Raw genomic sequence first — 13,969 nt, forward strand, 5'->3', positions numbered from 1 at the left:
ATTCAGCTCTTATGTATATTTAATAAGGAATAAGATGATATATATTTTATCCTAAGTGGATTAAATTTAAATTATTCATTGTTAAGAATTAATAGAAGTCATTGTCAATTGTAATGGTGTGAGGATGGGCTGATTGAAATCATCTTCTCATTAAATTGTAAAGTAAAATTTTGCGTACGTAAAACCAATTTTATCATTAATTTTATTTATGAGTTTTTGACGTAAGAAGACATTTTGTAAAGTTAATTAAAGCTTTTGTATATTTTTTAATGTTAGTAACCCAGGGTTACTCATCGATTTGTTTAATATAACCTTGTAATAAACATGTAATTAATTATTTGAATTTTAAATAAACTCATTCTAATGAAAATAACATAAAAGTTTGAAACATGGAAGTAGTAAAATAAAGGAAAAACAAACGATAAATGAAGCGTGGTAATTATAAGAGAATGTTAAAGCTTCATTTTTGGGGGTTAAAAACCTACAAATACTCCTGAAGGCATACCCATAATTACATGATGAACATCATCCTGATTAAAAACAACAATCTCGTACTTGTTCAAACTTGTTATCCACAAAACCCGGAAGAGCCAATGTTAATATTTATCTGATTAACTTTGTTTCAGTAACACTCCGTAAAGTTGCAGCTTCTAACATCATTTAATTCACTGGGTTTTACTTTTCGATATACGACTGGCATTACATGTCAAACAAAATAAAACTAATTATCAACAAACTTGTATATATATATTGTATATTATTGGCAGCAGAAGCATTACCACAAACATGTTATTATTGCCACGACACCGAAAGTATTAATAAAAAATAATATTATAAAATTATTATGTTAGGTGCAGGTGTCAAAAAATTGTAATAGGAGTATTTTACATACTGTTCTAACACAAACTGAAAATCATATAAATAATTTCCAATACATTTGTATAGTTAGGCTTACAGTTATTTAAACTTATTGCTGCAGGTAAGCAGTTACTGTGTTTTAATCGATTCATGAGTTATGTAATTACAACGACTTTCTACTAACTGAAGACTCATTAAAATTTAACACCCTAACAAGTAGTCCACCGCAGAAATAAACATGTGTGCAGTCGAAACCACCCTAAATTGATACATTAGTAGATTACACCGTGTCTGTACTTCTCTGTATGTATCTACAAGATTACTCCATTATAACGTTATTAGCCTCGCTATGCCAGAACAAGAGAATAATTTCCAATAACAAGTTTGTGTGTGCATACAGCATCCGTTCTGCGCAATCTACATGACGTAATGGTTAGTAGAATGGGTCTAATTACCTTACAGGTGTTTATTTTCGGCTTATTATCCGATTCCACCGTGTTTCTGTTACCGTAGTCAACAGTCAAATGAAACACACCCGATGAACGATCAGTTTGATGTGGTAACCCTTTGTCACAGTTCCATCGTTTTTCCCAGTATTGGAAACTCAGATTCGAATTAGATAAGGGTTGGGAAGTTAAATTTTAATTAGACAGGAATTTCGAGTTAGTTTGATTGATGTTGGGTGCGTTCGAACTATCAGGCAATTTGACAATTTTCGAAGGGGAGAGAGCTTTAATGGTGGAATCAAATAGAGATTGTTGCGAATTTAGTTGGATGATTGTTTAAAGGAGTGAAGGTAATAATAAAAGCTGAGGGCATTAATTAATTTCACTTTTTTAAGTTAAATCAATAAACACCGCCTGGATTTGAAGCACTTTACGGGCGCTTAGCGTTGGTCCGCTGCACCGGGACTAATGAAATTTATATTATTGCTTTTAATATTTACATATTCATTTAGGTGCAGTTGCGAATTTTCGGAATTAATAAAATGTAAATGGAGCTTCAATTCGTTGCGATTGTGCAAATAATGGACAATTAATTTTTGTTTCGGAATTTACTTGTTGTCAGTTTTGTGTAATTGAATTTATTCAGTGAATTTAAATGCTAGGGATTTAAAGAGCTTTGTAATAAGCCACCAATAATGTCGGTGTATATGCTGAGACATATTATTTATGTCGGAGATTATTTACATACAATTAGGTATTTAACTATCTTTAGTGAAAAATATGGAGATGACCTTACACTTAAGTTAAAACAATCATTATTTCATTTATGTAGTAAGTGAAACATGTAAATGCTATTTTTATCTGTTAGTAACTGATGTGGAAAACTACAAAATCAGGCTGGTTCAGAAGACTATATTTTGTATTTAACGTGAGCTGTTAACAAACTCTTCTAGGCATTCTTTCATAAGCTAGTTCTGAACGATCAACGATCTGTTAAATTAAACACAAGACATGGCATTTTTTTTGTATAGTTACTTTTAAAACTCAATTAACATTTAAATTAACTTTAAATTTAAACAGAGTAATAAGGACGAGATCCTCGGTATTAACTCCTTCATTTTCAAACAGTTGAAATTCTGTCTTGTCTACTAAGTGTATTAAAACGTTTACCTAGAAGATGTCTTGTTTAATAAACGTTGTGCTGATTAAATTATTAACCATCTAATTAAATTTAAACTCTTTTAAAAAATTTGACAAAATTCAGTTTTAGAATGCAACTGTTCTGATTGGTTAACCATAAAAACCATAAAAGACAGTTAAATAAGGGAATGTGTACTTTGTAGCATACTTAGAGGTCGAATTAAAAGAAAAAATAAAGCAAACAGAGGAGAAACATTAAAAATCATACAAATTATAGAAATTATCTCAAGAATTCAAAAATAATAATAATGATAATAGTTTATTGCTCAACAGATTAATAACGGGTATACAATAAAAAATATATTTGGAACAAGCGTTGGAATTATATTTGCCGTTTATTTATAACAGTGATCATTTTCGGAAACTAAGTAGACAACCAAATATACATGAATGGTTTTATTATTACTATCTTAAATGTGGTCGGATTGACAAATCATTGCCATTATAACATGTTTTCCAACCTGAAATTGTTTTGTTGTTAAATGCCATTTTCAATAAAGGGTCAGTTTTTAACGTGATTCTTTCTGGACTCCATGTGAATGAGTCTAGGAATGAATGAGAAACATTTTTATAGAACATTAACAACTGCAGGAACAAAACAAGCAAATTGCATCAGAACTAAGGACAGACACATTTTAACAGAAAATAGAGCAAAAATGAACCAATTATTGGATATAAGAAATTAATAACAAACTGAAAACTATTAAGAGAACAGGAAATTATAGAACTAGAAGATCATAATTAATCTAGAAATAGCGATGAACGAATTAAAACAAACTATGTGTATAGAAACCGAAAAATGATAAAACGCCAGGTCATGTCATAATTGCAAATATTAATTATGATCGTTAACAAAATATGGAAAGAGAATTTTCATACGTTATCCTAAAATTGTTAACACAGCTCTTAACCAATCTAAACTGATACATTCCACTTATTCAGTATTGAGTGTTTGCGAACTCTTGTCTCGTCATTTGGTAGAAGGATTCGCACCCTCTGTACTACATTTTCAAAAAGTAGTTAATCCGAAGGAACAAGGGGAGAAATCCTCTACCTTGCATTTATTGCATCAATTTCAACACAGAAATGATCTTGGGAGAGTATTTTCCTTCCCCACACATTCACGCCATTTCTTCTTAAAATTACACGGTTTCCTCTAATAGAAACAAGCCATAAATAACGTTTATTACCTGTCACTACCATTAGGCTAACACGCCATAGAGCTAGGTTTTTACACACATATATTCCGTATTTTTAGATCTGCAGAGCAATGCTGATGCAGCACATGTTATTGCAACTCATATGAAATATTTTACTGATAAATGAACATAAGCTCTCAACGTTGTAGTCAGTGCTAGAACTCTTAATTAAACTACAAAGCTGCAGAAAAAGACGTGACTGAGTGCATAAAAAACCCAATAAACATTCTGAGCTTTATTTTGCCTTGAAGTTAAAACATGCAATAAAACATCGTCTGATCTTTTTAAATTAACGAAGCGATTTAACGTAAAGGAGATACAATATTGTAAAAGCTTTCAAAAAATGATAATATATAAAACACGAAAATATAATGTTTAAAGCTTATCCTTTTTGTATGTAAATCTGACTGAAATGAAATAACGCGACGGCTTTCGGCAGATATTACAGTTAAAAAATATTTGCCATTCCGAGATTAATGTATCAGCTAATAATCGCATGAAAGCCTTTGAAAGCTCAGCTTTTGTGCTTTTTCTGTGCAAAGAACGAGAATAATACTTGTCCGTGATACGATTTTATGAATTAATCGGCAGGAACGATTATCAATCACCACTTTCAATTATTATCAATTTCAGCATTATAGAGGCAGCATGAAATCATTAAATACAGGAATCGTCACGTTACTCAACTACGGAAAACACGTACCGCCTGCGGTATCTCATGTAACTCTCGCTCACGAGATTGGACATAATTTTGGATCACCGGTAAGTACTTTATCTTGTTCTCCTTCTTCTTCCCGTCAAACCTGTGTTGAAATCCTGAACCAAAAAACGTTGTTATTTTGCGTTCGTATTCTACGAATCTTAATGTAAAACTGAAAACTCAACGTGCTAAAATATGTTTAATACAAACTGTATGTTAAAAGTTTGGAACCACGTAAACTAATTAAACCAGCATAAAAAGAATCTTAATTTTTTCTATACCGAGTATACTTTTTTGTTTCGTTTCATTTTACGCTTTATGAAATCTTAGTACATACTTTGAAACTTTACAGGTTGCGGTAATTCAGTTATGTCTAGAACGAAGTTGGTTCCGTGCTTTTGTCCCGCTTTGTACCTACTTCATTTCGTTATAAGTCACCACGTCATAATCTTATTGTATTTTTTGTTTGAGTATGGCGTTTCCGAAGCTCGAAATTACGTTTCTATGTAAAAGAGCTTTTATCCTATCTCCGTTTGTTTTTACATTTTGAACGCTTGAGCGGTGGTAATCTTTTAGCAAAAACTGGAAATCCAGGGACTCATTAGCATTCTGTCTTCTCATATAAAAGTGCGGCTGCACTAGTTTCATCTCGATCTATTTCACTATGCGGTAACCTGATCAAATGCCCGAAGAGCTTAATTTGCTGCAGTTTGAGGGCTTGGAGCTGCAGGATGTTTACCGTGTTGCTACTTCATTAGACAGACTTCATAACAAGCTTCAACTTATGGAATTATGCTAATATTTTAAAGCATGATAATTTATAAAAGGCTGCTAGACTTGATTGAAAATTATTTGCTGCGGCAAAACTGTGAATAAACATTTTCTGCAGGTAATAAGTTGCAGGATGTGGTTATAATAAGCTAGTTAGAACAAGGAAGACGTAGTATGAGGTGAATAGCTATTTGTTTTACAGCTAACGTCTCACTAAGTGTAACGATGCATGTAATACATCGCATGTAGTCTTTTTCTGTTTTTACTATTAAGTAAGGTATATGCAACGGCATAGCTTCTCTACACTGAAAATAGGAACTTGTTAAAAGTCAATATGATACATAATACAAACAAAAATGCAAAAAATATGATGTACACAATTTATTATTACAAATTTCTCTTAATGATTAAATTAAAAATTCACTTATTTTGGTCAATGATTGTGATTGGTACCTCTTGTTAAAATCTGATTTTATTCCTTCTAATTCTAGTTAATACCCGATTTTAATTTATTGACTTTCGTTATGTGCTAAAAGTCGTTCAGAGAGTTATTTTATGGGGCTACTGTTGATCCTCGCGCCTCAGCAGAGATCACACCTGATTAAACTTCAAATATTTTTTTAAACATAAACAAATTAACTCCAGAATTTACATGTAAGGCTGCCGTGTTTTCTCTTGACGTTTTTTTTTCTCAGTGACGACTCGTTCCAATTCCATATCGCCTTGTCGATTCTGTACCATCACAAAAGCAAACAAGATGACATCTAATAAATGTCAGTATACTGGTTTAGAAAAAATCCAATAAAAGTTGGTTTCTAAGTAATAGCGAATCAATAGAAAAATACACGTTACAAGTATTATAATGTAGATTTATCTTAAGATTTCTGGTCAAATTGATGCCGAGAAATTTGTAACATCAATTATTTTGAAATGTTGACGTTCGTGTAAACAAGATATGGCGACAAAGAAAAATGTTTTCCCAGCGTAATTACTACTTTGGCAGTTGTGTTTCATTTCACCTCATTTAATACATACAATTTTTAACAGACGAACGGACACATATAATTAAATATAGCCACTTACATTAATAAGTTCCGAAATGCTGAGTTCCTGCACTGTCGTTAAGTGATTTTTATCGTTTTTTTACACCGTTTAGCCTCCACCCAGAATTGGGTTTCAACTGATCGTAAATTCTGTCCATCACACCTTGCTTCGTCTAGATTTCCCATAAATTCGTAAATTTAAATATCAATGCAACAACTCATGTAAAATTGACAGCTTTGATAAATCTCTCGAAGCATTTATCACTCTTCCTGATATCTGCATGCATGGAATATTTCAATTTTAGTGGCACAAAAATATTGTCGAATGTTTCCGGCACCGTATTAAAATATCGTGCAGTTGAGCCATTAAACTAGAACGTGAAGTTTAATTTCGAGTTAATTGTTTTATTTCAAGAGTGGTTTTAGTTTTCATAAAACCGGAACGTTGATAACATTCATTCCTTTGACAAGTCGTACATCGTACACCGTTTTTATAGCAAAGCAGCCAACAAAAGATAAATCATGAGCACGTCAAGTCTATTAGGACTCGCAGGGGTTTGAAAATTTCCAGTTTTCAGGGCCGTGTGTGTGGATAAGTGACGAAATTCGTTTTTTATTCGTCTATAAAAAACCGCGGAACGCGGTGATACCCATCGTAAAAAATGGTAGTAAATTTTAAAAGGGTATCCTTGTTAATTGTGCAAATTTATCATCGAAGGCAGCTTGAAAAATATTTTACGCTCGACAATAAAATAAAATTTTACAATCGTCCTATCGTCTTTCAACACTTCATTATTCTGCATCAGCGCCCGCCTAGTTCATTAAACTATCGAGATGAAGAGAGACTAATGTTGACTTTTTCATTGCACGAAGCACGACCCGGAACAGTGCACCCCCGGTGGTGAAGATGGTAACTTCATTATGTTTGCGAGGGCGACGTCTGGTGACAAGAAAAACAATAATCAGTTTTCCCCTTGCAGCCTGAAGAGCATTAACCCAGTACTTAATTTTAAAGCGCGCTCACCAAAAGGATGTTTTACAGGTAAATCACTACGCTCTTCCGCAACTTTGTTTCATTAAAACTTTTCGTTTCCAATTTAACTTTATGCTTTTGATACATATTTTCACTGTTGCTCTTGACTCGATGTCAGTTCCACTTGCTGACGTCGCTTTTTAATAACCTATTGTTCAAAATTCTGATTGATTTCAAAAACTGCAGAACCGCAAGCCTCTCTTTGTGGAAACGGTGTCGTGGAGGAGGGGGAGGAATGCGATTGTGGTTGGGAGGAGGACTGCAGAGACCAGTGCTGCTTCCCGCAAAGGAGATATCCGCCTCTAGATGAACCGCCTTGCCGCCTTACTCCTAGAAGTATATGCAGTCCCTCACAGGTAATATCTTTTTTTACAGTACGCTACCCATACAGGCATGATGAATTGTATCTACGGCTTAATGCCACATTTTAGACAAAAAATTGGTTGAAAGTTATTTGGACAGAACTTCCCTAGCCCGTAAAGTACAGTCGAACAAATTCATCTTCGAAAACTTATTATTAAAATTTAACTTTGAGAATTCTTTTTTTTTTCATCCTTATAGTCAGTTTTTCCATATATTTTTTTTATAACGTCATTAAGATTTTAGCAAAGACACATATATCAATTTAGTATTAATAGACTCCTTAGAATTTTGGCACCCTTGGAATCCTCGAAATCTTTCAAATTTAGAAAACTTTGACAGTATTTGGAATATTTTCACAAATTCAGTAAAATGTTTAGAATTTCTAGAATTATTGAGTAAATTTTTGAAATTTCCAGAAGTTCCAGATTTTCTAAATGTTATAAAAATATCAGTCTTCGGATATGTCAGAATTCAACATTTTCCTCGGTTTTCAAGATTTCTAGGTGTTCCAGATTTTTCACACTTCCTAAATATTTCCAGATTTTCTAAAATTAATAGACCCCAAAGTCTTTAAATCTTTGAAATATTTGGAATCTCTGGAATCTTTAGAATCTCTGAGATGTACTAGATAATACTTAAGGTGTTGAAAACCCCTAATACTCGTAGGATTTATAAAAATTAAAGGAAGCATTCTTCTTTAGGATTTTTGTTTTATTTAGAAGCTTTGGAATCTTTAAAATTTTTGTCATGTTAAGAGTTCATGCGTTTTTTACAAATTATAGAATCTTTGAAATATTTAGAACAGAATTTTAAAAACCTTTTTATCGTTTGAGTCCTTAGAGTATTTAGAATCTTTAACAGTTTTCAAAGTCCTTAGAGTCTTAACAATCTTTGTAAATTTTGGATACTTCAGAATTACTATGTAGAAATTTTATAATTAGAATTTTTATAATTTCTAGGAACATTGCTTCCAAAATCTTTACAATTTTTAAAATTTTGTTCCATATTTCTTCTATTTAGAAACTAAAACTTTTTTTAGAGTTTTAGAATGTGTCGAGTCTTTAGAATTTTTGAAAGGTTTGAAACTTTGAAATTTTTAGAATATCCACAATCTTAAGATTGTGTAAACTTTTGAAATTTTGAGATTCAATATTATTTGTATTTTCTTTTAATTTTTGGGAATTTGCAAAATTTTCAGAATATTCAGATTTTCCAGATTAGCCTAATTTTTCAGATTTTCGGAAGTACACAATGACCAGAATTTCCACATTTTCCAAAATTTCTAAAATTATCACGCTCCAGTTATACCAGAATTTTGAAATTCAACCTTTTCCAATATTTTCAAGATTTCTAGGTCCACCACATTTTTCCCACACTCTGTAAATTTTTTCAAATTTTCTAAAATTTATATAGATCTCAAGAGTTCTAAATCTTTGGAATTTTTGTAATCTCTGGAATCTTTACAGTCTCCAAGATTTATAAGATAATAATTAGGGTGTTCAAGGCTTTCAGTGCTTTTAGGATTTATAAAAATTAAAGAAAGCATTTTTCCGATCTTTGCGATTTTTAGGTCTTTAAGATTTTTGTTTTCTTTGGAATTTTAAAAATCTTTGGCATTTTAAGAGTTCACGCAATTTTTACACGTTTTAGAATCTTTGACTTTTTGGAATTTCTCTAGAACCTTTAGAATCTTTCAAGTATTCGACACAGTATTTTAGCTTTTGACCCCTTAGAGTCATTAGAGTCTTTAGACCCTTTAGAGCCTGTCCAATCTCTGGAAATTTTGAACACTTTAGGAATTACTAGGAGTTTTATAAAGCCTAAAATTTCTGAATTTCTAGGATCATTAATATCCCCAGGTTCTTTAAAAATTTTAAGATTTCTTAGTTTATTTAAAATCTTAAGTGTCTGAGAACATTTCGCAATTTCTAGTGTATGTAATCCGGGAAAGCTTATATACTTTTTGAATCGTTCAAACCACTGGAAACTTTGGAATTTTTAGAGCTTTCAGATTTTCATTATTTTTAGATACTTTAGTATTTATAGAATTTTTAATATTTTTAGATCTTTAGGATTTTTGTCATCTTTCCAATGTTTAAATATTTGGAATCTGTGAAGTCTTCGGAATTTTTGAAATTCCTGAAATCCTTGTAGTTCTTAGAGTTTTTGGCATCCTTGAAAGCCTTAAAACCTTTGAAAAGAATTTCTGTAATTAACATTGTGCATATTTTACATTTATTCGGCAAAGTTGCAAAATATCGTCATCGATTTTTATCAGACAAATTTTGGTTAGAGGTTTACCATCCACACGATATTCCTAATATACATACAAAAATTGACACAAACGACGTCATGAAACGTCAATTTTCGGGAAAACAGAGTGAGCCGTTCCCGATTTAATCAATAAAATAAATTGACTCATTCATTAATTTTTATGAATCACCCTGTATAAGAAATTTAAAAGCTTTTGATGCAATGATAAATCATAAGTATAGACTATTCATATTTTACACAGACACCCGGTATATTTAATGACTGAAAAATTGTTATCGAGTTTTTGGTGGAGAACAAAGAAATAAAATTATGTCAATACAAGGTGATTTCGAAATATATGCTATAATTATTGTAACCACGGCATCACGTACCGTGGAACCGTGGTAATGTGGAAATATAATAAAAACAAATTAAAAGTCGAATGGGGGAAAACCCCCTTGAACCGCCCTCGATGCGACGCCATTGATCCACTTTTTAAACAGTAGGTGGAAAAACGTTCGAATAAAAACGATGTAAACACTTTCAGTTTCCATTAAAAGTATAACCCACTTTTTACTGGTTATCATTCGTTCATTCATCCATTCATTCATCGTTAAAGGTCAATGCGAAAGATTATTAGTTGTAGAAACAAAGGATGATCCTGAGAAGGACCGATGTTTAACACAACGATTCCACATTGTTTATTAATACAAAAATAAAAACAACTAAGAATGTTACTTTTTTATAATAAATGTCGAAAATGTTGTCCTTGACTAACAATACAGGGTGACTGCGAAATAAGTGCAAATATTTTAACCACGGCATCCCCCACCCTAGTAGAGCCGAAATATAGAAAAACCAAATTAAAAATCGAATGGGGCAAAACCCCCATGAACCACCCTCGATACGAAGGCACTGAGCCACCTTGTAAACAGAGTTGGAAAAACGTTCGAATAAAAACGACCTAAACACTTTCAGTTTCAATTAAAAGTAAAACCGACTTTTTGCTGCTTATCATTCGTTCATTCATTTACTCATTCATCGTTAAAGGTCAGTGTGAAAGTTTTTTGGTAATTTTGATTCTGATGGATGTTTGGTCCTTGTCACAACGATTTTAGATTGTTTATTGGAACAGAAATAAGAGCAACTTAGAATGCTACTACCTTTTTATAAGAAATGTTGAAAATGTTGTCCTTGACTAGCAATACAGGCGTCAGAGCGTCGCAAGAGGTTTGTTGATAGGTAAAAACCACTTTCACTCGTTGAAGCTCTTCGATAATTTCTGGACACTGTTGATTTCCACAAACGAACTGTTTCATCCAACCGATACACATTTATCGAAAACCGTCTCTTGCAATCGTATTTGTGGACGAGCATGTGGAGTTTGATCGGACAAAAAGTGAGTTACACAACGTGGACAATCAGCGGGCTCCAAACCCTTTACTTTGTCAACATGGTATGGATGTGGCCGTATTCTTTTAATGTAGGATGCACTACAAGCTGTGAAAATCCAACTTCTTCTTTCTGTCCTATCACGGCCACGATCGTGAGTTTGAAGTTGAAGGTACCATGATCTCGGAGTTTTTCTATCACTCATGCAAATGTTCGCCCACACCAATTACCATATCGACACAATCTGCATGGGAAAACTCCACCATAAACCGATTTCACCGACCGCTCGATGCTAACTGGCCCTTCTCGTGTTTTTCACGTTGGGATTAAAAAAGTGCCTGATAAAGTCACTTTTTTGGTTTTTAATCCGACTCGCTCTATTCCATTCATTGTAGTAATTATGTAGGTCACAAAACAGTCCAGCGGCGCGTACAACAATTTACATTTAATTTCAAATAATTTTTTCTAGACACTGCTACTACTTAGGACCGTGAATTTTACCCAGTGACATAATCATATTGTGAGCTATTCCCCATTTTTTTTTTGCATGTATTTCGCAATCACCTTGTACATGCTTCAGCAGGTCGCAACATGTCTGCACGGATACGTAAAAAAACTCCGGGAGTTCCACGAACTGTAACGACTGCCACTTCCATTCGTTGTTGAAGCTCTTCGATAGTTTCTGGACACTGTTGATTTCCGTAAACTAACTGTTTCGTCCAACGTCACAGACAAAAATCACACGGATTGAAATCGGGTGAACGCGGAGGCCAAGCTAGTCTGTTTGGTAAAATATAAGGTCCAAGTGACCATTTACGAAACCGGTCCACACACTTATGGACAACCCTCGTTGAAATCGTACTTTTTGACGAGCGTGTAGATTTTCATCGGACCAAATGTGAGTGTTGTCGCTGTTGAAAACAGCATTGCGAGTGAATCCTGCTTCATCCGTAAACAGAATGCAATTTAAAAAGTTAGGAGGTTCACGACATCGCTGCAACAACCATTCGCAGTAAATCACCCGACGTGGACAGTCAGCGAGCTCCAAAGCTTGCACTTTTTGAAAGTGGTATTCTTTTAAAGTACGATGCACCACAAACTGTGAAACTCCAACTTCAGCAGCAAGTCGGCGAGTGCTAATGTTGGGCTCTTCTTCGACGCGTTCCAAAATTTGTTTTTCAGCTTGCAGTAGATATTCTTTCGGTCCTACCACGGCCACGATAATATATCTGAAGCCTGATGCTACCAACTTTATTGTACACATTTCGAAATCACCCTGTATTTTTAGTTTTGTCATTTTTGACACTGCGGGCTTGCTAAAACTGAATGCAACATGACAAATCTTTTAAACTTCAAACATCAAGGTGGCAATAAAGCATTGACTACATGGAATATTTCAAAATTACAAAAAAATGACGTCCAAGATTCCTGGGCGCGACTATATTTACCCCACCGACTTGCCGATGACAATCAACAGTGAAAGGAAGTCTATTTAAAAACACAAATATCTTATGCATGTCGGGTCTGATTTTTAACAAAAATTCATTTAAAAACAATTTGAATCAATGTCGACAATGCCACATGTCGACAATGCCACATGTCGACAATCATATTCATAACGAACTGCGTTTTTAGTACTCTTAACAAAATTTAATAGACAGATATGAAAAGTTTAATTTTGTCAGATCTGTCCGTTTAGATTGTAGAAAAGTAATTTCGGGGCTTAAGTTCAGCACAAAATTAATTAGCTTGATGCTTTTTGAATTCATGTAATTTTCATGTGGCGCATGGTGAAGGCAAATTAGTGGCAGCAAAAGATCTTTGTAATAAGTGGTCTACATCTAATTTTGCGTCATTAAAATGACATCAATATTAAAAATTGACCGTTTTCATTCAACTAGGGTACCATGTTTGATTAATTTTTAACAACTGGTTAAAATTTCAATTATGTTAAACGAAGACTGATGTCTCAGGAAATTTGAAAATTTTAAACTACAACTTATTCCAAGAAGTCTGACCTGAAGTGCCTAAGTAAAGAGTTGCTAGGCAAACAGTAAATTTGTTGTTATCGACCTGTTGAAAAAAGTAGACAAAAAACCACCTCCGCAAATATTTCCAATTTTGTGAGGGTCTTTTTCAGTGTTATTCTTTTTTTACCAATGTAATGATAAACAAATTTTTTATTTTTATTTTTTTTTTACATTTTATGAACAGAGTTCGTTATTATTTCTACAGAATTAGACCACCATTTTACTTATAGCATACAAACAAATTCAATTAGTGGATATATACCTATCTTTCATAAAGAACTTGAAATATAAAGCACGAAAAATAGTATACGAAAAATCCTTCTCCTTTAATATCTTGAAAAACTAGCGTAATTAATATGAAGCAGTCACTGAAAGAGTTTTTTCCGTTTTGAGTCCAATCTCCAAAGTGATGTTTATGCCTCGAGAAACTCCCTATTTACGAGCGCTCCCAGATTTTTTCCAACCCTCACATAATAAATCTAATCTGTTCCCAGGGACCTTGCTGTACATCCGACTGTCAAGTGAAATTTGGCGACAAATGCAGGGATGACAACGGTTGCAGGGATGAAAGTTTCTGTAACGGCCGCAACCCGCAATGTCCTCCCTCAGTCAACAAGCCGAACAAGACGATTTGTAATAAAGAGTTTGTTTGTTTCATGGGCGTAAGTCACAAGAAGCGCG

General features: G+C 33.4%; 1 protein-coding gene across 1 annotated transcript in view; it reads left to right on the plus strand.

Annotated features, from left to right (window-relative positions):
- The window catches only part of LOC135126905 (disintegrin and metalloproteinase domain-containing protein 10-like), a 271,695-nt gene that overhangs the window by 254,393 nt on the left and 3,333 nt on the right, over positions 1 to 13,969 (plus strand). The window contains exons 7-10 of the mRNA XM_064053121.1: positions 4,337 to 4,465; positions 7,091 to 7,259; positions 7,437 to 7,606; positions 13,783 to 13,950. Coding sequence (XP_063909191.1) covers positions 4,337 to 4,465; positions 7,091 to 7,259; positions 7,437 to 7,606; positions 13,783 to 13,950 — 636 coding nt within the window. The remainder of the gene's footprint in view (positions 1 to 4,336; positions 4,466 to 7,090; positions 7,260 to 7,436; positions 7,607 to 13,782; positions 13,951 to 13,969) is intronic.

This window comes from Zophobas morio, unplaced genomic scaffold, assembly GCF_036711695.1.
Source record: "Zophobas morio isolate AGI-343-1 ecotype UQ-CSIRO unplaced genomic scaffold, CSIRO_AGI_Zmor_V1 ptg000011l, whole genome shotgun sequence".
Classification (NCBI taxonomy): Eukaryota; Metazoa; Arthropoda; class Insecta; order Coleoptera; family Tenebrionidae; genus Zophobas; species Zophobas morio.